The sequence below is a fragment of the Oncorhynchus clarkii genome, chromosome 5 (assembly GCF_045791955.1).
Source record: "Oncorhynchus clarkii lewisi isolate Uvic-CL-2024 chromosome 5, UVic_Ocla_1.0, whole genome shotgun sequence".
Lineage (NCBI taxonomy): Eukaryota > Metazoa > Chordata > Actinopteri > Salmoniformes > Salmonidae > Oncorhynchus > Oncorhynchus clarkii.
This window is the reverse complement of record NC_092151.1, coordinates 91269235-91296462: the sequence shown is the minus strand read 5'-3', so window position 1 is coordinate 91296462 and position 27228 is coordinate 91269235. Positions and strand designations below refer to the sequence as shown.

The window sequence follows — 27228 nt, the reverse complement described above, 5'->3', positions numbered from 1 at the left end:
TATACACCTCACACACAGGTATGTTATGGACTTAACCAAAATAAGACACCTGTACCATGTTTAAATGTATTCAATGTTGAGTTTGCATTCCAATATTACACTTTATATACATCACAGAAGACTGAAATACAACAAAAACTTTAGTTTTGTTTATTCATGAGGAAATAATGACGAATGTGTTCCACCTATGAGGCCACTAGAGGGCGCTTTGGTCATTCGACTGCAGGAAAGGGGCTACTTTTTCACAGTAGACAGTTTGATGATCAGATTAGTAAATCTGGTGTTGACTCATTCTGAAAGGAAATTGCACCTCTTACACAGTTCATTTGGATGGGTGTGATGACACGGAAAAGAGCACATTTTATTAGTCTCCCCAAAGAGGTAGGTTATTTTATGATTATTCCTGTACAATTGCAAATTACTATGCGTTATTGTATCGTAACATTCAGTCAAATTGTACAATCCAGTTTGATTATTGTTTTAGTGTTGATATATTGGTTACGTTTTCCAGATGCTTCCGTGGTCCAACTATCTCAGACAGAGCCTATATAATAGGTTGCTGGTGATTCTATTGATGACAATCTACCAAGGTAAGACAGAGCAACCTGATGTTTACAACTGCCTGACTATCAGACAGAAATGTTCTCTTACTTTTAATAACCAAAACCATTCAAATCAAATCAAGGAATTACTAAATAGCAAATGTTACTAATTACAGCATTGCTATGCGAGTAGAAGAGCAACATAAACAGTGAACTAAACTCATGAGGTGTTCATAAATTATATTCTTCAGGACTCAATGAGTACATATCAGTAAGTTAAAAGTACCGAAATAAATGTAGCAACTGTAGATTGCCCCTTCAAAATGGAAAGTATTGCCTCTGTTTTCATTGGCCCTCAGACTTAACAGGTGAGACAGGAGGTGTCCAGGCCTGGACATATAACTACAGCGTCAACCAGAATCTGGACTGGGATTCGGCCCGCCAGTGGTGCAGGCAGGACTACACGGACATGGTGGCCATCCAGAACCAGGAGGAGATCGTCTATCTCAACACCATGCTCCCTAAGAACTCACAATACTACTGGATCGGCCTCCGCAAGGTTGGTCTCCGTCCTCTGTTACTTTATCCACAGGAGTGTACTGTGGACTGACAGATTAGTCTGTCTTACTGTGGACTGACAGATTAGTCTGTCTTACTGTGGACTGACAGATTAGTCTGTTTTACTGTGGACTGACAGATTAGTCTGTCTTACTGTGGACTGACAGATTAGTCTGTCTTACTGTGGACTGACAGATTAGTCTGTCTTACTGTGGACTGACAGATTAGTCTGTCTTACTGTGGACTGACAGATTAGTCTGTCTTACTGTGGACTGACAGATTAGTCTGTTTTACTGTGGACTGACAGATTAGTCTGTCTTACTGTGGACTGACAGATTAGTCTGTCTTACTGTGGACTGACAGATTAGTCTGTCTTACTGTGGACTGACAGATTAGTCTGTTTTACTGTGGACTGACAGATTAGTCTGTATTACTGTGAACTGACAGATTAGTCTGTTTTACTGTGGATTGACAGATTAGTCTGTCTTACTGTAGACTGACAGATTAGTCTGTCTTACTGTGGACTGACAGATTAGTCTGTTTTACTGTGGACTGACAGATTAGTCTGTCTTACTGTGGACTGACAGATTAGTCTGTCTTACTGTAGACTGACAGATTAGTCTGTCTTACTGTGGACTGTCAGATTAGTCTGTCTTACTGTGGACTGACAGATTAGTCTGTTTTACTACAAGAGGTTCGTCTAGCAGAAAATGTGTCGCTGGTTTATTAAATGTACTAATCTCAATTGTTTTTAAATGCATTGCTATTTCATTTATATTGTGGCTGCACATCTTTTCTATTTTTATTTTGTATTATTTAAATAAATTATGTCAATCTATCAGCTGAATGAGATGTGGACCTGGACGGGGACTAACAAGACACTGACCAAAGAGGCGGAGAACTGGGCCGTCGGGGAGCCCAACAACATAGGGGACGGACAGGACTGTGTGGAGATCTACATCAAAAGAGGAAAGGACGAAGCCAAGTGGAACGATGAGAGATGCACAAAAAAGAAGGGAGCCCTCTGCTACACAGGTAGAAGAGTGTGTGTGTGTGTGTGTGTGTGTGTGTGTATGTGTGTGTGTATTTTCTTAAGTCCTCTATTTGTCTACTCCCCTGTGTGTGTGTGTGTGTGTGTGTGTGTGTGTGTGTGTGTGTGTGTGTGTGTGTGTGTGTGTGTGTGTGTGTGTGTGTGTGTAGCTTCTTGCTCAGAGCATTGCTGCAGCGCCCATGCAGAGTGTTTAGAGAACATAGGGAACTACACCTGCCAGTGTGACCCTGGCTTCAAGGGCCCCCGGTGCCAGGAAGGTGAGTTAACCTGTATAATGCATTCATAAGGTCTTGACCATTCTTATTCATCTACGGGAATAACGCCATGGTTTTCTGTATAGAGGTGAACCCAAATAGTTACCTGAGTTCAACTTCAATGACATGTCAGTATTCAGTATGCTTGTTTGTTGTCATTGATAATCTAGTCTCTCTGCCTCTCTCTCTCTGTCAGCCGTAGAGTGTGACACTGTGTCGGACCCAGAGCAGGGTTCAGTGAACTGTGATCATCCTCATGGGCTGTTTGCCTTCAACTCCTCTTGCCAGTTCCACTGTGCCCGGGGATACCAGCTGCAGGGGGCATCACAACTGTTCTGCCAGGCCACAGGGTTCTGGGACCACCCTGCCGCTCAGTGCCAAGGTATGGGAGAGCAGGAGGGTATAGCACGATGTACTGGGGCGGTTAGGTTAGTGGCCTAGAGGTTAGGGTGTTGGGACAGTAACTGTAAGGTTGCTAGATCAAATCCCAGAGCTGACAAGGTAAAAATCTGTCGTTCTGCCCCTGAACAAGGCAGTAAATCCACTGTTCCTAGTCTGTCATTGTAGATAAGATTTTGCTCTTAACTGACTTGCCTAGTTAAATAAAGGCTAAAATACAACAGTGCCCATAATGCTCTGCAACAATAAACAGTTTAATCTTACTAAAGACATTCCTAAAGCTGACATTATCGGGGCCTGCATCCTTATTTAAGAGGGCTACCTGACTAATCCAAATTCACATAACGTTGTGTAACGAGGCTCATAAACCAGCATTTTTTAGGCTTGACACATTGACGTTCTGCCCTATTGAGTTTAAACAACATTTCTCTTATTGCCCCCTTCAGTCAAACAGTGTCCAGCGCTGGACAGTGGTCCTCATAGAGGGACTATGAACTGCAGTAACCCCATCGCCCTGCACAGTTATAACTCCACATGTGAATTCAACTGTGATTTGGGGTTTGACCTAATAGGACCAGACAGGATTCAGTGTGACCACACAGGACAGTGGACAGGCAACGTCTCCACCTGCACAGGTATGTATCACTGTCACCATGGGATAGTAGCTACTAATACACCTGTTGAATGTCAGGTCAAAGTGAGAGAAAATAAAATGTCAAGAATTGCAACAGAAGTACTATGTCTCCTCCCAGTCCTTCACTTGACCGCACCCTCTGTTAATCTCCACTATTTAAAATGTTGAACTGTTGTGAAATAGTTGTCTTCTTGGGGAAATATGACCTGATGAAATACTTTCAAACTGTCACTTTTTCTGTGACATCCTGTTCTGCCACTGAACACAAAACCCTGGCCAAAATCCTTTTTTCTGATTGAGCCTCACTCTCTCTGAACCATGTTGTCAGCCATGTTGTCAACCATACAGTCTGTAACCCATGCTATTTATGACAGTCCCTGACGTTTTTTTGTTAAACTAAAGACAGTCCCTAACTTCTTTACATTACATTGTATGGATTGGGAGTTGGTTGGCGACTCCTAGAGTCTGAATGTTTTTTTGCTGTCGCTCCAATCTCACTCTTTACCCTAATCTCACTCTTTACCCTAATCTCACTCTTTACCCTAATCTCACTCTTTACCCTAATCTCGCTCTTTACCCTAATCTCACTCTTTACCCTAATCTCACTCTTTACCCTAATCTCACTCTTTACCCTAATCTCACTCTTTACCCTAATCTCGCTCTTTACCCTAATCTCACTCTTTACCCCAATCTCACTCTTTACCCTAATCTAACTCTTTACCCTAATCTCACTCTTTACCCTAATCTCACTCTTTACCCTAATCTCGCTCTTTACCCTAATCTCACTCTTTACCCCAATCTCACTCTTTACCCTAATCTAACTCTTTACCCTAATCTCACTCTTTACCCTAATCTCACTCTTTACCCCAATCTCACTCTTTACCCTAATCTAACTCTTTACCCCAATCTCACTCTTTACCCTAATCTAACTCTTTACCCCAATCTCACTCTTTACCCTAATCTAACTCTTTACCCTAATCTCGCTCTTTACCCTAATCTAACTCTTTACCCCAATCTCACTCTTTACCCTAATCTAACTCTTTACCCTAATCTCGCTCTTTACCCTAATCTAACTCTTTACCCCAATCTAACTCTTTACCCTAATCTCACTCTTTACCCTAATCTAACTCTTTACCCTAATCTAACTCTTTACCCTAATCTCACTCTTTACCCCAATCTCACTCTTTACCCTAATCTAACTCTTTACCCCAATCTCACTCTTTACCCTAATCTAACTCTTTACCCTAATCTAACTCTTTACCCTAATCTAACTCTTTACCCCAATCTCACTCTTTACCCTAATCTAACTCTTTACCCTAATCTCACTCTTTACCCTAATCTAACTCTTCACCCTAATCTAACTCTTTACCCTATTGCTTTTGGAGAGTGCCAACGAACTGTGAAGTACAGGTCTTCATGGGTCCAAAACGTTCCGAAATGGATCCGTGGCTTTCCCACCCGACCAGATATGCATAAATAAAACAATTAAAAACAGAGACCCGTTCCAAAAAGAACCATGGAAAAACAGACCCAAACAGACCAGTACTGGTTTGGAAACCCGAGAGACCCATTCAGATCCGAGAATAGAAAGAGAGAGAGAATGAAACAACCAACTGGGCGCTGCCAGCGATATTGGTGAAATTATCCACAGTTATGTATCCTTAAAAACTGCCTATAGCAAATTACAAACAAAAAAACTAGGGCTATTTGTTCTGTTTCGATGTGTAGACTAGCACATGCAAAACTTTATAGTCTATTGTTTTATTGTCTACCTCACGGTTCTGCTGTCAGAGAGTTGAGCACGAAGTTGCATCAGGGCGTGTCCACATGATATTCGTATAAAAACCTATATATTAAAGGCAGACAAGCGTAGTGCTAGCCCTAGAGAGACCGGAAGAAAGATAGAGACATGCTAACAGCAACAACATGGATTTCTTTTATACTTGTCAGATAGGCTACTACTGCTCTACCGATATAGGCGTACAGAAGGAGTCTGAACATGTTCTATCAGAATATAACTCTAGTAGGCCTAAAACATTCCTCCTCACCTCAAGTTCAACTGCCTTCATTGGCCTGCAGTAGCTAAACCTAATAATTAACATACTAGTAGCATCCCGTACTATCGGCATATTCAACGGCGTTTCAGAAATATATTACCTTCTATCAGTGTCATCAAACCCATCAAAGTTGTGTGATTATTGGTGTCATAAAAAAAAATGTATTAGCATGTTTGACATTTCAGTGGAAATACGAGTAAAATCAGCTTTTTGATAAGGGGTTTATCGGCATACGGTACCTAGTTATTGGCCACATTACTGTTTTGTTAAATTACAATATATATCCGTTTAATTTAGTTGAAAAAAGAGACACCAACCTCGTGTCCGAAGTGTTTCACTAGATGACTAGTTGGCTAGCCTTCCAGTGAAAAAACAAAATGGCTTCCCTGTCAACTTTTCATTGCGTTGCCAATGGCGCCCTCCTGTAGACTCCTAAAAATGGTTCCTCACCAACATCTTCTTCAGTGTCATAACCAAATAATGTCTCAATTTGTTTTACAGATTAATCAGCTCGAGGTGAATTAACCGCTAGAGAGTGTCCGAAGTTAGGGGGTGTCAGATGTTGGGGGGGAAATTACCTACCACACCGAACCTTCACAAAAGTGAATTCACTTTTTTTTAGGGTAATATCAAAAGTAACTCAAGGCATTGTTTATAGGGAAAATATGATACATGTTGCTGTTATTGCGACATTAACTGAAGTTTAGAATCTGGTTTTTCATTTTCATGGTTTGAGTGTCAGTAGCATAGTAAGGCCTACTGGTGATTCTATTATATTGAATTTGGCCAACGAAAATGTCTCAGCTGAATTCCACCTTTAAAAACGTTTTGAACAAGCTAGGCCTATAGTGCAGCTCTTACCAACAAAAGGTCATTGCCTACCCAACAAATGACACGTAAACTAAATTAGCACAAAATTAAAAAAGACAGAACTTAATTTAGCCGACTAAAATGTCTCAACAAAATGTAACAAAACACTTTTTGCATAGGCTATTTAAAGAACTGGTTTAGATTATTAAATAGGCCTACAATAATATTAATTTACAATAATTGATAATAAATATGAAAATAAATTAAATGAAAGGTAGAAAATTGCATCAAACCTGCATAGCAAGTTGCACAAATTCTAATAGTTTGCCTAATTTCAGTTTATGTGAAAAAACAAACAAGTATAGTGTAAATAATCATTGAAATATATTTATATATTAATATATATAAGAAATATATTTATATATTAATATATATAAGAAATATATTTATATATTTATATATTCATATATATAAGAAATATATTTATATATTAATATATATATTAATATATTTATATATTCATATATATAAGAAATATATTTATATATTCATATATATAAGAAATATATTTATATATTCATATATATAAGAAATATATTTTCTTTAACCACATTTGTTTACATTTTAATCAATTTGAAGTCGGTGTACAAAACGAAAGTAGACCAGGTGTGTCGAGCGTAAGCAATCACTGAACTGACGAATTAACTAAGTAGCTCATTGTGGTGCGTTGTTAGGACCAAATCCTGCAGTATCAGCGGCACTCCAGGAACCAACCCTCATCTACAGCTTCTACAATCATCATCGTGAAAAAAAAAAAACGGAACTCATTAAGAGGTGCCGCAGTGGCTTGTGGGTCTACGGTTTTTCCTTGCCTTATTAGATGACATTGCTTTAGATATCAGTCTCCTTTTGAACATAAATAGACTGTACGCACAGCGTACATATTAACTCTAAAGTAGTTCCCCGCAGTGTGTAACTCATACTGTAAACTGAGTGCACAAAACATTAGGCACAAGAAGGATTGATTGAGACATGGCCAAGTGAGACATGGCTTGTGTATGAGTGCCATTCAGAGGGTGAATGGGGAAAGACAAAAGATTGAAGTGCTTTTCAACGGGTTATGGTAGTAGGTGCCAGGCGCACAGGTTTGTGGCAAGAACTGCAACGCTGCTGGGCTTTTCACGCTCAGCAGTTTCCCGTGTGTATCAAGAATGGTCCACCATCCAAAGGACATCCAGCCAATGGCAGGACAGTGGTCGAAAGCAGATCATTGATGAAAGAGGACAAAGGAGGCTGACACGAATTGTGAGTCTAGAGTATGTCATGGGCTACAGTTAGTCAACTGACAGTTCAGTACAACATTGGTGCCCAAAGACCCATAAAATAATACACAACTCCTTGTAATTTGGCACGAAGGGGGTATGGCAGCTGATGACCTTACAGAGTTCGACTTCTTTCGGCAAATAACAAGAAACTGCGGTTGCAGTGGGCTAAGGATGAAAACATTAGACACAGTAGAATGTAAAAACATTGCCTGGTCTGATGAATCCCGGGTTCCTGCTGTGTCACGCTGATGGGAGGACTAGAGTATGGAGAAAACCACGAGTACATGCATCCATCATGCCGTGTGTCAACATTGCAGGCCGGTGTGGGGTGTGTTTTCATGTTACACATTGGGCTTCTTGATAAAAGAGGAGCAACATTTGAATGCCATACGATAGCTGAACATCATTGCCAATCATGGGCATACAATACCCCATTATGACACAATACCTCTTTATGACACAATACCTCATTATGACACAATACCTCTTTATGACACAATACCTCATTATGACACAATACCCCTTTATGACACAATACCCGATTATGACACAATACCTCTTTATGACACAATACCTCTTTATGACACAATACCTCTTTATGACACAATACCTCTTTATGACACAATACCTCTTTATGACACAATACCTCTTTATGACACAATACCTCTTTATGACACAATACCTCTTCATGACACAATACCCCATTATGACACAATACCTCTTTATGACACAATACCCCATTATGACACAATACCTCTTTATGACACAATACCCCATTATGACACAATACCCCATTATGACACAATACCCCATTATGACACAATACCTCCACAATACCCCATTATGACACAATACCTCTTTATGACACAATACCCCATTATGACACAATACCCCATTATGACACAATACCTCTTTTTGACACAATACCTCTTTATGACACAGAACCCCATAATTACACAATACCTCTTTATGACACAATACCCCATTATGACACAATACCTCTTTATGACACAATACCCCATTATGACACAATACCTCTTTATGACACAATACCTCTTTATTACCCCATTGACACAATACCTCTTTATGACACAATACCTCTTTATGACACAGAACCCCATAATTACACAATACCTCTTTATGACACAATACCTCTTTATGACACAATACCTCATTATTACACAATACCTCTTTATGACACAATACCTCTTTATGACACAATACCTCTTTATGACACAATACCTCTTTATGACACAATACCTCGATTATGACACAATACCTCTTTATGACACAATACCTCTTTATGACACAATACCTCTTTATGACACAATACCTCTTTATGACACAATACCTCTTTATGACACAATACCTCTTTATGACACAATACCTCTTTATGACACAATACCTCTTTATGACACAATACCTCTTTATGACACAATACCTCTTCATGACACAATACCCCATTATGACACAATACCTCTTTATGACACAATACCCCATTATGACACAATACCTCTTTATGACACAGAACCCCATTATGACACAATACCTCTTTATGACACAATACCCCATTATGACACAATACCTCTTTATGACACAATACCCCGTTATGACACAATACCTCTTTATGACACAATACCTCATTATGACACAATACCTCTTTATGACACAATACCTCATTATGACACAATACCCCTTTATGACACAATACCCGATTATGACACAATACCTCTTTATGACACAATACCTCTTTATGACACAATACCTCTTTATGACACAATACCTCTTTATGACACAATACCTCTTTATGACACAATACCTCTTTATGACACAATACCTCTTTATGACACAATACCTCTTTATGACACAATACCTCTTCATGACACAATACCCCATTATGACACAATACCTCTTTATGACACAATACCCCATTATGACACAATACCTCTTTATGACACAGAACCCCATTATGACACAATACCTCTTTATGACACAATACCCCATTATGACACAATACCTCTTTATGACACAATACCCCATTATGACACAATACCTCTTTATGACACAATACCCCATTATGACACAATACCCCATTATGACACAATACCCCATTATGACACAATACCTCTTTTTGACACAATACCTCTTTATGACACAGAACCCCATAATTACACAATACCTCTTTATGACACAATACCCCATTATGACACAATACCTCTTTATGACACAATACCCCATTATGACACAATACCTCTTTATGACACAATACCCCATTATGACACAATACCTCTTTATGACACAATACCTCTTGATGACACAATACCCCATTGTGACACAATACCTCTTTTTGACACAATACCTCTTTATGACACAGAACCCCATAATTACACAATACCTCTTTATGACACAATACCCCATTATGACACAATACCCCTTTATGACACAATGCCCCATTTTGACACAATACCTCGTTATGACACAATACCTCATTATGACACAATACCTCTTTATGACACAATACCCCATTATGACACAATACCCCTTTATGACACAATACCCCATTATGACACAATACCTCTTTATGACACAATACCACATTATGACACAATACCTCTTTATGACACAATATCCCATTGTGACACAATACCCCATTATGACACAGTACCTCATTATGACACAGTACCTCATTATGACACAGTATTCCATTGTGACATTATGACACAATACCTACCTCATTATGACACAATATCCCATGACACAATATCCAATTGTGACACAATACCCCATAATGACACAATACCTCTTTATGACACAATACCCCATTGTGACACAATACCTCTTTTTGACACAATACCTCTTTATGACACAGAACCCCATAATTACACAATACCTCTTTATGACACAATACCCCATTATGACACAATACCCCTTTATGACACAATGCCCCATTTTGACACAATACCTCGTTATGACACAATACCCCATTATGACACAATACCTCTTTATGACACAATACCCCATTATGACGCAATACCCCTTTATGACACAATACCTCTTTATGACACAGTACTTCATAATGACACAATACCCCATTATGTCACAATACCCCATAATGACACAATACCTCTTTATGACACAAAACCCCATAATTACACAATACCTCTTTATGACACAATACCCCATTATGACACAATACCCCTTTATGACACAGTACCTCATTATGACACAGTACCTCATTATGACACAATACCCCATTATGACACAATACCCCTTTATGACACAGTACCTCATTATGACACAGTACCTCATTATGACACAATACCCCATTATGAAACAATACCCCATTACGACACAGTACCTCATTATGACACAGTACCTCATTATGACACAATACCCCATAATTACACAATACCTCATTATGACACAATACCCCATTATGAAACAATACCCCATTACGACACAGTACCTCATTATGACAAAACTAAACGTTTTTTTCCTTCATTTTAAGCAAATGTATAAAAAAACGGAAATACCTTATTACATCAGTATTCAGACCCTTTGCTATGAGACTTGAAATTGAGCTCAGGTGCATCCTGTTTCCATTGATCATCCTTGAGATGTTCTACAACTTTGATTGCTTAAATAAAGGTTAAATAAAGGTAAAAAATAAAATAAATTGGAGTCCACCTGTGGTAAATTTCCAGAAGGACAACTATCTCTGCAGTACTCCACCAATCAGGCCTTTATGGTAGAGTGGCCAGACGGAAGCCACTCCTCAGTAAAAGGCACATGACAGCCCGCTTGGAGTTTGCCAAAAGGCACCTAAAGACCCTCAAACCAATAGAAAAATATTCTCTGGTCTGATGAAACCAAGATTGAACTATTTTGCCTGAATGCCAAGCGTAACGTCTGGAGGAAACTTGGCACCCTCCCTACGGTGAAGCATGGTGGTGGCAGCATCATGCTGTGGGGATGTTTCTCAGCGGCAGGGACTTGGAGACTAGTCAGGATCGAAGGAAAGATTAACGGAGCAAAGTACAGAGAGATCCTTGATGAAAACCTGCTCCAGATCGCTCAGGACCTCAGACTGGAGTGAAGGTTTACCTTCCAACAGGACAACGACCCTAATCACACAGCCAAGACAAAGCAGGAGTGGCTTCGGGACAAGTCTCTGAATGTCCTTGAGCCCGATCGAACATCTCTGGAGAGACCTGAAAATAGCTGTGCAGCAACACTCCCCATCCAACCGGACAGAGGATCTGCAAAGAATGAGAGAAACTCCCCAAATACAGGTGTGTCAAGCTTGTAGAGTCATACCCAAGAAGACTCGAGGCTGTAATCGCTGCCAAAGGTGCTTCAACAAAGTACTGAGTAAAGGGTCTGAATACTTATGTAAATGTGATATTTCAGTTGTTCAAATTTTTATAAATCAGCAAAAATCTATAAATCTGTTTTTGCTTTGTCATTATGGGGTATTTTTTTGAATAAGTCTGTAACGTAACAAAATGTGGAAAAGTCAAGGGGCCTGAATAATTTCTGAAGGCACTGTATATCTATGGTTATGAATACTTATGACATACTTTGATCAATGCTTGTATCAACCCATGGTACATTATCAGCTTATGGAAGACTACTGGCCTTGATAAGCTCAGTGCCTTCTGTGGATGTTCTGTGAATGTTCTGTGGAAACAGACCATAAATCTTATCTTACCTTGGCCGTGTTCCCCTGCTCAGACATGCATCAACCTATGGTTGTGTGCCACGTCATCGACTGTGCCGTCAGGTACCAGATTGCCATAACATATGTGATTAGCTAAGTGGTTCCTATTTATAACTTGTCAGAAATGTCCCGTTGATCAACAAGCCCATGGCAGCTTAAGGCTTTTAGCTAGGTATTTTAATCGTGTTAATATTTTGCTGTAACGTTTGATACATAAGACATGGCATAATGTGTAGACCTGAAGGGAATCACCTTTAAAACGTGGAATCTTTCTCTCCACCACATGGTGCGTTATGTTCCCCAATAATGAAAGGGGGACATGAATTTAAAAAGTTTGGGAAGCGCTGGGTTAGCTGTTACGTTGTAAGTTCTGGCGTCAACAACGTCTGAATAGGGGAACACAATCGTAATCTTTTATTATCTACCCTGTATCCTACAACAGTGGTGAGGTGTGGCCCCCTGTCCCCTCCTGCCATGGGGAACATGTCCTGTGTGGATCCCCTGGGGGCTTCCTCCTTCACCTCCTCCTGTGGGTTCTCCTGTGAGGAGGGCTACCTGCTGAGAGGAGACACCAACCTCACCTGTTTATCTACTGGACAATGGACCAACCACACACCTGCATGTGAACGTGAGCTAAACCAAGACAACTAGAGGGAGTTTTCAATGTGATAAGAACCATTATTTATTCAAAAAGAATACATTATGAATGAGTTCAGCTATGGCTCCACCTGTACCCTGGAGTGTGAGAAGGGTTTTGTTCTGGTAGGAACTAACTCCACCCATTGCTCCTCACTGGGTTACTGGAGCCACGCCCTTCCTGTCTGTCAGGGTAAGACCAGGGTTGTTCAGGTAGAAATGTGTGGTGTAGAACAGATGTGATTGTCATGTATGATTTGGAACTGTGTCAGATCTATTCACTTTATTTATATCTAGAACATTCTGAATTGTTTCACCTCACTGAATAAATCCAGGGTTGGAACAGAGAACCTAAACTATTGTGGTTAGCTGAAGGATTAGTTTATCTGGCATGAGGGGCTCCTGAGTGGCGCAGCACTGCATCTCAGTGCTAGAGGTATCACTACAGACCCTGGTTCGATTCCAGGCTGTATCACAACCAGCCGGGATTGGGAGTCCCATAGGGCGGCGGACAATTGGCCCAGCATTGGCCAGGGTAGGCCGTCATTGTAAATAAGAATTTGTTTATAACTGACTTGCCTATTTAAATAGGTTAGGTAAAATATCATATTATAATAGGAATAAATAAATATAAATGGGTAATTACAATAATAAGAATTTGTTTATAACTGACTTGCCTATTTAAATAGGTTAGGTAAAATATCATATTATAATAGGAATAAATAAATATAAATGGGTAATTACAATAGGATTATCTTGGGCCTCTGTGTCACAACCTGTGTCCTCTTTATATCCCTCCAGCTCTGCAGTGCGACACCTTAACCTCTCCCCCGCATGGCTCCCTGAACTGCTCTGGCCTCCATGGTCAGTTCCACTACGGGTCCCAGTGTCTGTTCTCCTGTGAGGATGGGTTCCTGCTGAACGGGTTGGCTGATACAGAGTGCACCTCCCTGGGCACATGGAGCAGGAGAGCCCCCCTCTGTCTCGGTAACTCACCACATCTTCCAACCATGCTGGATACATACCCCCATCTACTGGGCCGAGAATGAAGCTTTTTAAATAAGATATAGGGACAGATTATTCTCATAATGCACATTTAGTCAAAATATTTATTGTTACAGAGGTACGTTACTTACAGCAATACTATTCATTTAGCTTTCTATGGATGTGAATGTAGTGAGTTTCTCTGCGTCTTCTCTTATCTGTATCCTGTTACCAGGGTTTTGTAGGTTACTTTGTAAATGCAATCTGTTAGTTACTAGTTACCTGGACAACATTGCAATCAGTAACGTGTTGATTACCCAACCTCAGTAACATAATCAGATTTATTTTGGTTACTTTTGGATGACTTTCCCCTTAAGAGGCATTAGAAGAGGACAAAAAGTATCCGTCAAACACATTAGGTGTGTCATCATAGAGGTCTCTGATAGGTGGTCATCGTTTGGTGTGTCATCATAGAGGTCTCTGATTGGTGGTCATCGTTTGGTGTGTCATCATAGAGGTCTCTGATAGGTGGTCATCGTTTGGTGTGTCATCATAGAGGTCTCTGATTGGTGGTCATCGCTTGGTGTGTCATCATAGAGGTCTCTGATTGGCGGTCATCGTTTGGTGTGTCATCATAGAGATCTCTGATTGGTTGCATTCATTTGGTGTGTCATCATAGAGATCTCTGATTGGTGGTCATCATTTGGTGTGTCATCATAGAGATCTCTGATTGGTGGTCATCATTTGGTGTGTCATCATAGAGGTCTCTGATTGCTGGTCATCATTTGGTGTGTCATCATAGAGGTCTCTGATTGCTGGTCATCATTTGGTGTGTCATCATAGAGGTCTCTGATTGGTGGTCATCATTTGGTGTGTCATCATAGAGGTCTCTGATTGGTGGACATCGATTGGTGTGTCATCATAGAGATCTCTGATTGGTGGTCATCATTTGGTGTGTCATCATAGAGGTCTCTGATTGCTGGTCATCATTTGGTGTGTCATCATAGAGGTCTCTGATTGGTGGTCATCATTTGGTGTGCTATCATAGAGGTCTCTGATTGGTGGACATCATTTGGTGTGCTATCACAGAGGTCTCTGACTTGTGGTCAGACTCGCTCAGGAAGAACAAACAAACTTAAACTTGCGCCTTTTTTCAATGCTGAATTAAATGTGACTGAGAAAACAGAAAGGTGTTTTAATGTATTTTTCGGCAAATATTCTTTATGATTTTTAAAGTTTTCCAAGAAGTAATCATCTAGTTTTTCAAAAGTACAGTATCTGTAATCTGATTATAATATTTTTGGTGGTAACATAACTGAGTAGTTTGTTTTTTTCTAATCCGATTACATGTCATTTCTTACTCCCCAACCCTGCCTACTACAGTGGTGAGGTGTGGCCCCCTGTCCCCTCCTGCCATGGGGAACATGTCCTGTGTGGACCCCCTGGGGGCTTCCTCCTTCACCTCCTCCTGTGGGTTCTCCTGTGAAGAGGGCTACCTGCTGAGAGGAGACACCAACCTCACCTGTTTATCTACTGGACAATGGACCAACCACACACCTGCATGTGAAGGTGAGCTAAACCAAGACAACTAGAGGGAGTTTCAATGTGATAAGAACCATTATTTATTCAAAAAGAATACATTATGAATCAAATCAAATCAAATCAAATTTATTTATATAGCCCTTCGTACATCAGCTGATATCTCAAAGTGCTGTACAGAAACCCAGCCTAAAACCCCAAACAGCAAGCAATGCAGGTGTAGAAGCACGGTGGCTAGGAAAAACTCCCTAGAAAGGCCAAAACCTAGGAAGAAACCTAGAGAGGAACCAGGCTATGTGGGGTGGCCAGTCCTCTTCAGGCTGTGCCGGGTGGAGATTATAACAGAACATGGTCAAGATGTTCAAATGTTCATAAATGACCAGCATGGTCGAATAATAATAAGGCAGAACAGTTGAAACTGGAGCAGCAGCAGGGTCAGGTGGACTGGGGACAGCAAGGAGTCATCATGTCAGGCATTCCTGGGGCATGGTCCTAGGGCTCAGGTCCTCCGAGAGAGAGAAAGAAAGAGAGAATTAGAGAGAGCATATGTGGGACGGCCAGTCCTCTTCTGGCTGTGCCGGGTGGAGATTATAACAGAACATGGCCAAGATGTTCAAATGTTCATAAATGACCAGCATGGTCGAATAATAATAAGGCAGAACAGTTGAAACTGGAGCAGCAGCACGGCCAGGTGGACTGGGGACAGCAAGGAGTCATCATGTCAGGTAGTCCTGGGGCATGGTCCTAGGGCTCAGGTCCTCCGAGAGAGAGAAAGAAAGAGAGAAGGAGAGAATTAGAGAACGCACACTTAGATTCACACAGGACACCGAATGAATGAGTTCAGCTATGGCTCCACCTGTACCCTGGAGTGTGAGAAGGGTTTTGTTCTGGTAGGGACTAACTCCACCCATTGCTACTCACTGGGTTACTGGAGCCACGCCCTTCCTGTCTGTCAGGGTAAGACCAGGGTTGTTCAGGTGGAAATGTGTGGTGTAGAACAGATGTGATTGTCATGTATGATTTGGAACTCTGTCAGATCTATTCACTTTATTTCTATCTAGAACATTCTGAATTGTTTCACCTCACTGAATAAATCCAAAGGGTTGGAACAGAGAACCTAAACTATTGTGGTTAGCTGAAGGATTAGTTTATCTGGCATGAGGGGCTCCTGAGTGGCGCAGCACTGCATCTCAGTGCTAGAGGTATCACTACAGACCCTGGTTCGATTCCAGGCTGTATCACAACCAGCCGGGATTGGGAGTCCCATAGGGCGGCGGACAATTGGCCCAGCATTGGCCAGGGTAGGCCGTCATTGTAAATAAGAATTTGTTTATAACTGACTTGCCTATTTAAATAGGTTAGGTAAAATATCATATTATAATAGGAATAAATAAATATAAATGGGTAATTACAATAGGATTATCTTGGGCCTTTGTGTCACAACCTGTGTCCTCTTTATATCCCTCCAGCTCTGCAGTGCGACACCTTAACCTCTCCCCTGCATGGCTCCCTGAACTGCTCTGGCCTCCATGGTCAGTTCCACTACGGGTCCCAGTGTCTGTTCTCCTGTGAGGATGGGTTCCTGCTGAACGGGTTGGCTGATACAGAGTGCACCTCCCTGGGCACATGGAGCAGGAGAGCCCCCCTCTGTCTCGGTAACTCACCACATCTTCCAACCATGCTGGATACATACCCCCATCTACTGGGCCGAGAATGAAGCTTTTTAAATAAGATATAGGGACAGATTATTCTCATAATGCACATTTAGTCAAAATATTTATTGTTACAGAGGTACGTTACTTACAGCAATACTATTCATTTAGCTTTCTATGGATGTGAATGTAGTGAGTTTCTCTGCGTCTTCTCTTATCTGTATCCTGTTACCAGGGTTTTGTAGGTTACTTTGTAAATGCAATCTGTTAGTTACTAGTTACCTGGACAACATTGCAATCAGTAACGTGTTGATTACCCAACCTCAGTAACATAATCAGATTTATTTTGGTTACTTTTGGATGACTTTCCCCTTAAGAGGCATTAGAAGAGGACAAAAAGTATCCGTCAAACACATTAGGTGTGTCATCATAGAGGTCTCTGATAGGTGGTCATCGTTTGGTGTGTCATCATAGAGGTCTCTGATTGGTGGTCATCGTTTGGTGTGTCATCATAGAGGTCTCTGATTGGTGGTCATCGTTTGGTGTGTCATCATAGAGGTCTCTGATTGGTGGTCATCGCTTGGTGTGTCATCATAGAGGTCTCTGATTGGCGGTCATCGTTTGGTGTGTCATCATAGAGATCTCTGATTGGTTGCATTCATTTGGTGTGTCATCATAGAGATCTCTGATTGGTGGTCATCATTTGGTGTGTCATCATAGAGATCTCTGATTGGTGGTCATCATTTGGTGTGTCATCATAGAGGTCTCTGATTGCTGGTCATCATTTGGTGTGTCATCATAGAGGTCTCTGATTGCTGGTCATCATTTGGTGTGTCATCATAGAGGTCTCTGATTGGTGGTCATCATTTGGTGTGTCATCATAGAGGTCTCTGATTGGTGGACATCGATTGGTGTGTCATCATAGAGATCTCTGATTGGTGGTCATCATTTGGTGTGTCATCATAGAGGTCTCTGATTGCTGGTCATCATTTGGTGTGTCATCATAGAGGTCTCTGATTGGTGGTCATCATTTGGTGTGCTATCATAGAGGTCTCTGATTGGTGGTCATCATTTGGTGTGTCATCATAGAGGTCTCTGATTGGTGGACATCATTTGGTGTGCTATCACAGAGGTCTCTGACTTGTGGTCAGACTCGCTCAGGAAGAACAAACAAACTTAAACTTGCGCCTTTTTTCAATGCTGAATTAAATGTGACTGAGAAAACAGAAAGGTGTTTTAATGTATTTTTCGGCAAATATTCTTTATGATTTTTAAAGTTTTCCAAGAAGTAATCATCTAGTTTTTCAAAAGTACAGTATCTGTAATCTGATTATAATATTTTTGGTGGTAACATAACTGAGTAGTTTGTTTTTTTCTAATCCGATTACATGTCATTTCTTACTCCCCAACCCTGCCTACTACAGTGGTGAGGTGTGGCCCCCTGTCCCCTCCTGCCATGGGGAACATGTCCTGTGTGGACCCCCTGGGGGCTTCCTCCTTCACCTCCTCCTGTGGGTTCTCCTGTGAAGAGGGCTACCTGCTGAGAGGAGACACCAACCTCACCTGTTTATCTACTGGACAATGGACCAACCACACACCTGCATGTGAAGGTGAGCTAAACCAAGACAACTAGAGGGAGTTTCAATGTGATAAGAACCATTATTTATTCAAAAAGAATACATTATGAATGAGTTCAGCTATGGCTCCACCTGTACCCTGGAGTGTGAGAAGGGTTTTGTTCTGGTAGGAACTAACTCCACCCATTGCTCCTCACTGGGTCACTGGAGCCACGCCCTTCCTGTCTGTCAGGGTAAGACCAGGGGTGTTTAGGTAGAAATGTGTGATGTAGAACAGATGTGATTGTCAAGTATGATTTGGAACTGTGTCAGATCTATTCACTTCATTTCTATCTAGAACATTCTGAATTGTTTCACCTCACTGAATAAATCCAAAGGGCTGGAACGGAGAACCTAAACTATTGGTGGTTAGCTGAAGGATTTAGAAACAGTTTATCTGGCATGGAGGGCTCCCGAGTGGCGCAGCGGTCTAAGGCACTGCATCTCAGTGCTAGAGGCATCACTACAGACCCTGATTCGATTTCAGGCTGTATCACAACCAGCTGTAATTTGGAGTGGCATAATTGGCCGGGCATCGTTAGGGTTGGACTGGGGTAGACCGTCATTGTAAATAAAATGAAACTACTTTTAACTGACCGGGGTAGACCGTCATTGTCTAGTTAAATAAAGGTAAATAAAATATCATATTATAATAGGAATAAATAAATATAAATGGGTAATTACAATAGGATTATCTTGGGCCTGTGTGTCACAACCTGTGTCCTCTTTATATCCCTCCAGCTCTGCAGTGCGACACCTTAACCTCTCCCCCGCATGGCTCCCTGAACTGCTCTGGCCTCCATGGTCAGTTCCACTACGGGTCCCAGTGTCTTTTCTCCTGTGAGGAGGGGTTCCTGCTGAACGGGTTGGCTGAGACAGAGTGCACCTCCCTGGGCACATGGAGCAGGAGAGCCCCCCTCTGTCTCGGTAACTCACCACATCTTCCAACCATGCTGGATACATACCCCCATCTACTGGGCGAGAATGAAGCTTTTTAAATAAGATATAGGGACAGATTATTCTCATAATGCACATTTAGTCAAAATATTTATTGTTACAGAGGTACGTTACTTACAGCAATACTATTCATTTAGCTTTCTATGGATCAGGATGTGAATGTAGTGAGTTTCTCTGCGTCTTCTCTTATCTGTATCCTGTTACCGGGGTTTTGTAGGTTACTTTGTAAATGCAATCTGTTAGTTACTAGTTACCTGGACAACATTGCAATCAGTAACGTGTTGATTACCCAACCTCAGTAACATAATCAGATTTATTTCGGTTACTTTTGGATGACTTTCCCCTTAAGAGGCATTAGAAGAGGACAAAAAGTATCCGTCAAACACATTAGGTGTGTCATCATAGAGGTCTCTGATTGGTGGTCATCGTTTGGTGTGTCATCATAGAGGTCTCTGATTGGTGGTCATCATTTGGTGTGTCATCATAGAGGTCTATGATTGCTGGTCATCATTTGGTGTGTCATCATAGAGGTCTCTGATTGGTGGTCATCATTTGGTGTGCTATCACAGAGGTCTCTGACTTGTGGTCAGACTCGCTCAGGAAGAACAAACAAACTTAAACTTGCGCCTTTTTTCAATGCTGAATTGAATGTGACTGAGAAAACAGAAAGGTGTTTTAATGTATTTTTCGGCAAATATTCTTTATGATTTTTAAAGTTTTCCAAGAAGTAATCATCTAGTTTTTCAAAAGTACAGTATCTGTAATCTGAATATAATATTTTTGGTGGTAACATAACTGAGTAGTTTGTTTTTTTCTAATCCGATTACATGTCATTTCTTTCTCCCCAACCCTGCCTACTACAGTGGTGAGGTGTGGCCCCCTGTCCCCTCCTGCCATGGGGAACATGTCCTGTGTGGACCCCCTGGGGGCTTCCTCCTTCACCTCCTCCTGTGGGTTCTCCTGTGAAGAGGGCTACCTGCTGAGAGGAGACACCAACCTCACCTGTTTATCTACTGGACAATGGACCAACCACACACCTGCATGTGAAGGTGAGCTAAACCAAGACAACTAGAGGGAGTTTCAATGTGATAAGGCCCATTATTTATTCAAAAAGAATACATTATGAATCAAATCAAATCAAATCAAATTTATTTATATAGCCCTTCGTACATCAGCTGATATCTCAAAGTGCTGTACAGAAACCCAGCCTAAAACCCCAAACAGCAAGCAATGCAGGTGTAGAAGCACGGTGGCTAGGAAAAACTCCCTAGAAAGGCCAAAACCTAGGAAGAAACCTAGAGAGGAACCAGGCTATGTGGGGTGGCCAGTCCTCTTCTGGCTGTGCCGGGTGGAGATTATAACAGAACATGGTCAAGATGTTCAAATGTTCATAAATGACCAGCATGGTCGAATAATAATAAGGCAGAACAGTTGAAACTGGAGCATCAGCAGGGTCAGGTGGACTGGGGACAGCAAGAAGTCATCATGTCAGGCATTCCTGGGGCATGGTCCTAGGGCTCAGGTCCTCCGAGAGAGAGAAAGAAAGAGAGAATTAGAGAGAGCATATGTTGGATGGCCAGTCCTCTTCTGGCTGTGCCGGGTGGAGATTATAACAGAACATGGCCAAGATGTTCAAATGTTCATAAATGACCAGCATGGTCGAATAATAATAAGGCAGAACAGTTGAAACTGGAGCAGCAGCACGGCCAGGTGGACTGGGGACAGCAAGGAGTCATCATGTCAGGTAGTCCTGGGGCATGGTCCTAGGGCTCAGGTCCTCCGAGAGAGAGAAAGAAAGAGAGAATTAGAGAGAGCATATGTGGGACGGCCAGTCCTCTTCTGGCTGTGCCGGGTGGAGATTATAACAGAACATGTTCAAGATGTTCAAATGTTCATAAATGACCAGCATGGTCGAATAATAATAAGGCAGAACAGTTGAAACTGGAGCAGCAGCACGGCCAGGTGGACTGGGGACAGCAAGGAGTCATCATGTCAGGTAGTCCTGGGGCATGGTCCTAGGGCTCAGGTCCTCCGAGAGAGAGAAAGAAAGAGAGAATTAGAGAGAGCATATGTGGGACGGCCAGTCCTCTTCTGGCTGTGCCGGGTGGAGATTATAACAGAACATGGCTAAGATGTTCAAATGTTCATAAATGACCAGCATGGTCGAATAATAATAAGGCAGAACAGTTGAAACTGGAGCAGCAGCACGGCCAGGTGGACTGGGGACAGCAAGGAGTCATCATGTCAGGTAGTCCTGGGGCATGGTCCTAGGGCTCAGGTCCTCCGAGAGAGAGAAAGAAAGAGAGAAGGAGAGAATTAGAGAACGCACACTTAGATTCACACAGGACACCGAATGAATGAGTTCAGCTATGGCTCCACCTGTACCCTGGAGTGTGAGAAGGGTTTTGTTCTGGTAGGAACTAACTCCACCCATTGCTACTCACTGGGTTACTGGAGCCACGCCCTTCCTGTCTGTCAGGGTAAGACCAGGGTTGTTCAGGTGGAAATGTGTGGTGTAGAACAGATGTGATTGTCATGTATGATTTGGAACTCTGTCAGATCTATTCACTTTATTTCTATCTAGAACATTCTGAATTGTTTCACCTCACTGAATAAATCCAAAGGGTTGGAACAGAGAACCTAAACTATTGTGGTTAGCTGAAGGATTAGTTTATCTGGCATGAGGGGCTCCTGAGTGGCGCAGCACTGCATCTCAGTGCTAGAGGTATCACTACAGACCCTGGATCGATTCCAGGCTGTATCACAACCAGCCGGGATTGGGAGTCCCATAGGGCGGCGGACAATTGGCCCAGCATTGGCCAGGGTAGGCCGTCATTGTAAATAAGAATTTGTTTATAACTGACTTGCCTATTTAAATAGGTTAGGTAAAATATCATATTATAATAGGAATAAATAAATATAAATGGGTAATTACAATAGGATTATCTTGGGCCTGTGTGTCACAACCTGTGTCCTCTTTATATCCCTCCAGCTCTGCAGTGCGACATCTTAACCTCTCCCCCGCATGGCTCCCTGAACTGCTCTGGCCTCCATGGTCAGTTCCACTACGGGTCCCAGTGTCTGTTCTCCTGTGAGGAGGGGTTCCTGCTGAACGGGTTGGCTGATACAGAGTGCACCTCCCTGGGCACATGGAGCAGGAGAGCCCCCCTCTGTCTCGGTAACTCACCACATCCTAGTTTAAACCATAGCTAGGTTGAAGATACCCAGGTTAGGAATATGTAATGATTCCATGTGGAAGCTTTAGAAAATGAACAGATTCATGGAACCAGTGCTGAGCAGCATCGCTCATCCCATAGTTTGAATTCTTCCTCATTTATGCAAAGAGTTCTGGGATATTAGAATCCTTGTCTTAACCATTTATCTTCAACCTAGAACCATTTTCTCTCTGTCATTTAGTAAAACCTTTGTTATTTTCCAACCTGGAACCATAGTCTGTCTGTCATCTATTGTTGGAAATTGTGTCAGATCAGACGTATTCATATAGATTTCTCTCTGAACCCCCAGGGTTCCAATGTAGAAGCCTAAAATGACTTGTGTTTAGTCAATGTGCTATTGGTTAAGTAAAGGATTCACAGAATGTGTCTGGTGTCACTCATATCCGACTTCTCTCTGTGCCCCTCCAGCTCAGCAGTGCAACACCTTAACCTCTCCCCCGCACGGCTCCATAAACTGCTCTGACCTCCATGGTCAGTTCCACTTTGGGTCCCAGTGTCTTTTCTCCTGTGAGGAGGGGTTCCTGCTGAACGGGTTGGCTGAGACAGAGTGCACCTCCCTGGGCACATGGAGCAGGAGAGCCCCCCTCTGTCTGGGTAACTCACCACATCTTCCAACCATGCTGGATACATACCCCCATCTACTGGGCCGAGAATGAAGCTTTTTAAATAAGTAATAGGGACAGATTATTCTCATAATGCACATTTAGTCAAAATATTTATTGTTACAGAGGTACGTTACTTACAGCATTACTATTCATTTAGCTTTCTATGGATCAGGATGTGAATGTGGTGTGTTTCTCTGCGTCTTCTCTTATCTGTATCCTGTTACCAGGGTTTTGTAGGTTACTTTGTAAATGCAATATTTTAGTTACTAGTTACCTGGACAACATTGTAATCAGTAACGTGTTGATTACCCAACCTCAGTAACATAATCAGATTTATTTTGGTTACTTTTGGATGACTTTCCCCTTAAGAGGCATTAGAAGAGGACAAAAAGTATCCATCAAACACATTAGGTGTGTCATCATAGAGGTCTCTGATTGGTGGTCATCGTTTGGTGTGTCATCATAGAGATCTCTGATTGGTGGTCATCATTTGGTGTGCTATCATAGAGGTCTCTGACTTGTGGTCAGACTCGCTCAGGAAGAACAAACAAACTTAAACTTGCGCCTTTTTTCAATGCTGAATTAAATGTGACTGAGAAAACAGAAAGGTGTTTTAATGTATTTTTTGGAAAACATTTATGCCTTTTAAAGTAATCATCTAGTTTTTCAAAAGTACAGTGTCTGTCAATCTCGTCGAAATGATTGGACCAAGGCGCTGCGTGCGTAGAGTTCCACATATTTAAATGAATAGAAACTCAAACAAAACAAACAAGCACAAACGACCTGTGAAGCTACTGGTGTGCACACAGGCAACTATCTGTAGACAAGATCCCACAAAGCACAATGAGGAAATGGCTGCCTAAATATGATCCCCAATCAGAGACAACGATAAACAGCTGTACCAGGCCAACATAAACCATCAATCACCTAGATGACCTACCCTTGTCACTATCACGCCCCAACCAACAGAGAATAAACAGCTCTCTATGGTCAGGGCGTGACAGTGTCTGTAATCTGATTATAATATTTTTGCTGGTAACGTAACTGAGTAGTTTGTGTTTTTCTAATCCGATTACATGTCATTTCTTACTCCCCAACCCTGCCTATGCCTACTACAGTGGTGAGGTGTGGCCCCCTGTTCCCTCCTGCCATGGGGAACATGTCCTGTGTGGACCCCCTGGGGGCTTCCTCCTTCACCTCCTCCTGTGGGTTCTCCTGTGAGGAGGGCTACCTGCTGAGAGGAGACACCAACCTCACCTGTTTATCTACTGGACAATGGACCAACCATACACCTGCATGTGAACGTGAGCTAAACCAAGACAACTAGAGGGAGTTTCAATGTGATAAGGCCCATTATTTATTCAAAAATAATATATTATGAATGAGTTCAGCTATGGCTCCACCTGTACCCTGGAGTGTGAGAAGGGTTTTGTTCTGGTAGGAACTAACTCCACCCATTGCTCCTCACTGGGTTACTGGAGCCACGCCCTTCCTGTCTGTCAGGGTAAGACCAGGGGTGTTTAGGTAGAAATGTGTGGTGTAGAACAGATGTGATTGTCAAGTATGATTTGGAACTGTGTCAGATCTATTCACTTCATTTCTATCTAGAACGTTCTGAATTGTTTCACCTCACTGAATAAATCCAGGGTTGGAACAGAGAACCTAAACTATTGTGGTTAGCTGAAGGATTAGAAACAGTATATCTGGCATGAGGGGCTCCCGAGTGGCGCAGCGGTCTAAGGCACTGCATCGCAGTGCTAGAGGTGTCACTACAGACCCTCGTTTGATTCCAGGCTGTATCACAACCAGCCGGGATTGGGAGTCCCATAGGGCCAGCATCGTCCGGGTTAGGATTTGACCGGGGTAGACCATCATTGTTAATAAGAATTTGTTTTTAACTGACTTGCCTAGTTAAATAAAGGTAAATCAAATAAAATACTTGACAGACTCACCTTGACAGACTTGCCGTCCTGTCAAAGTGAGTGAGGGATATATACAAATATTCTTCATTAATTGATTGATTGATTGATTTAACCCTTACAGTGGTCCAGTGTGAGAACCTATTGCCCAGACAGCCATCTCCACCACCCACTCCATCCTCAACCCCACCACCAACCCAGGGACCCTTCATGAACTGCTCACACTCCCTAGGGGAGTTTAGCTTCAGCTCTCTGTGCCTCTTCAGCTGCAGCAAAGGTTACTATCTGAACGGAACAGAAGAGCTGTCCTGCACCTCAGAGGGACAATGGAGTGACCTTGTGCCCTCTTGCCAAAGAAACATCAACTCTGTCCAAGGTTGTACTGACTATTTGTTTACTTCAAATATTATATACACTGAATTTCCCTTGATTTTTTTCATTTCATGCGACTACAGCATAGCATCCATCCTTACAGGGTGACCTCATGGTTTATCTGCTCTGTTCTGACCCTGTGGTGACTGTGGTTGTTCTACAGTCAGAGATAGTGACTGGTAGTTCTATAGAGTCAGATATAGTGACTAGTTGTTCAATAGAGTCGGAGATAGTGACTAGTTGTTCTATAGAGTCAGAGATAGCGACTGGTTGTTCTATAGAGTCAGGGATAGTGACTGGTTGTTCTATAGAGTCAGGGATAGTGACTGGTTGTTCTATAGAGTCAGGGATAGTGACTGGTTGTTCTATAGAGTCAGGGATAGTGACTGGTTGTTCTATAGAGTCAGGGATAGTGACTGGTTGTTCTATAGAGTCAGGGATAGTGACCTGTGGTTGTTGTGTTAAAGAGTCCTCTAGGATGCTGGTTTATGCAGTGGTGGGAGCTGCCTCTGCTGCTGGGCTGTTACTACTGCTGGGACTGGGCATGCTGGCCGCAAAGAAGCTCCGCAAGAAAGGTAAGAGAGATGAATTAAAGACATGTATTTCATATTATATGTGTAACCTCGTCACCAAGCTATTGCACCAGAACTTGGGGAGGAAATTTATTGCGTGTGATACTATTCCAAACGGGTCATCTTTCTTTCATCTATAATGTCTTACTGTGTTAGGCCTTACTGCGTTAGAAGCAGTGGTACTATAGTACTATAGTAGTATTAGTATATAAGTGTAGTACTGTTGTAGTAGTATGTAAGTACAGTTAAAGCCTGTTCCATAATAATAATCCCTGTTTCTGGTCCGTCACAGGTGACTTCCACTTTGATAACTCGTTATGGGAGGAAAGAGAGAACCCTGCTTTTGAAAATTCTTAAAAAATAAATGTGCTTCATGACATTGTACTGTAAAACAAGGTTTTGAATAACGAGTTAATTGCTTTCAATGTATTTAAAGCCATCACTGTTCCTTTGATACATTTTGTTTCTATACCTATTTTTGTGTATGGGCTGTTAAAGCTAAAATATATACATTTTGGTTATAGACCAGATTCACGTAGAAATGTGAGTTATAGATATGTAATTATTGAAAATAAGTCTAAGAAGCTGTTATATCTGTTCTATGTATACTATTTCTATGCTTCCCATTCTTAAGTTTCGATGGGGAGTCAGTAGAGGTTAAAGCTAAAAATATATATAACTTTTGGGCGACCCGACCAGATTCACATAGAAATGTGAGTTATAGATATGTAATTATTGAATATAAGTCTAAGAAGCTGTTATATCTGTTCTATGTATACTATTTCTATGC

The 27228-nt window shown here is 41.7% G+C and overlaps 1 protein-coding gene across 1 annotated transcript; it reads left to right on the top strand.

Moving 5' to 3' along the window:
* Positions 1–511: 511 nt before the first annotated feature.
* LOC139410280 (selectin P) lies at positions 512–26861 on the top strand. Its single transcript, XM_071155766.1, is given in 20 exon segments — positions 512–590; positions 902–1101; positions 1943–2135; positions 2301–2408; positions 2602–2787; positions 3251–3439; positions 12793–13179; positions 13788–13973; positions 15354–15539; positions 16979–17164; positions 18586–18648; positions 18849–18971; positions 19519–19704; positions 20598–20660; positions 22092–22214; positions 22727–22912; positions 23379–23564; positions 25619–25870; positions 26334–26441; positions 26731–26861. Coding segments are annotated over 20 exon segments (3255 nt in total). The 3' UTR covers positions 26796–26861.
* Positions 26862–27228: the final 367 nt, after the last annotated feature.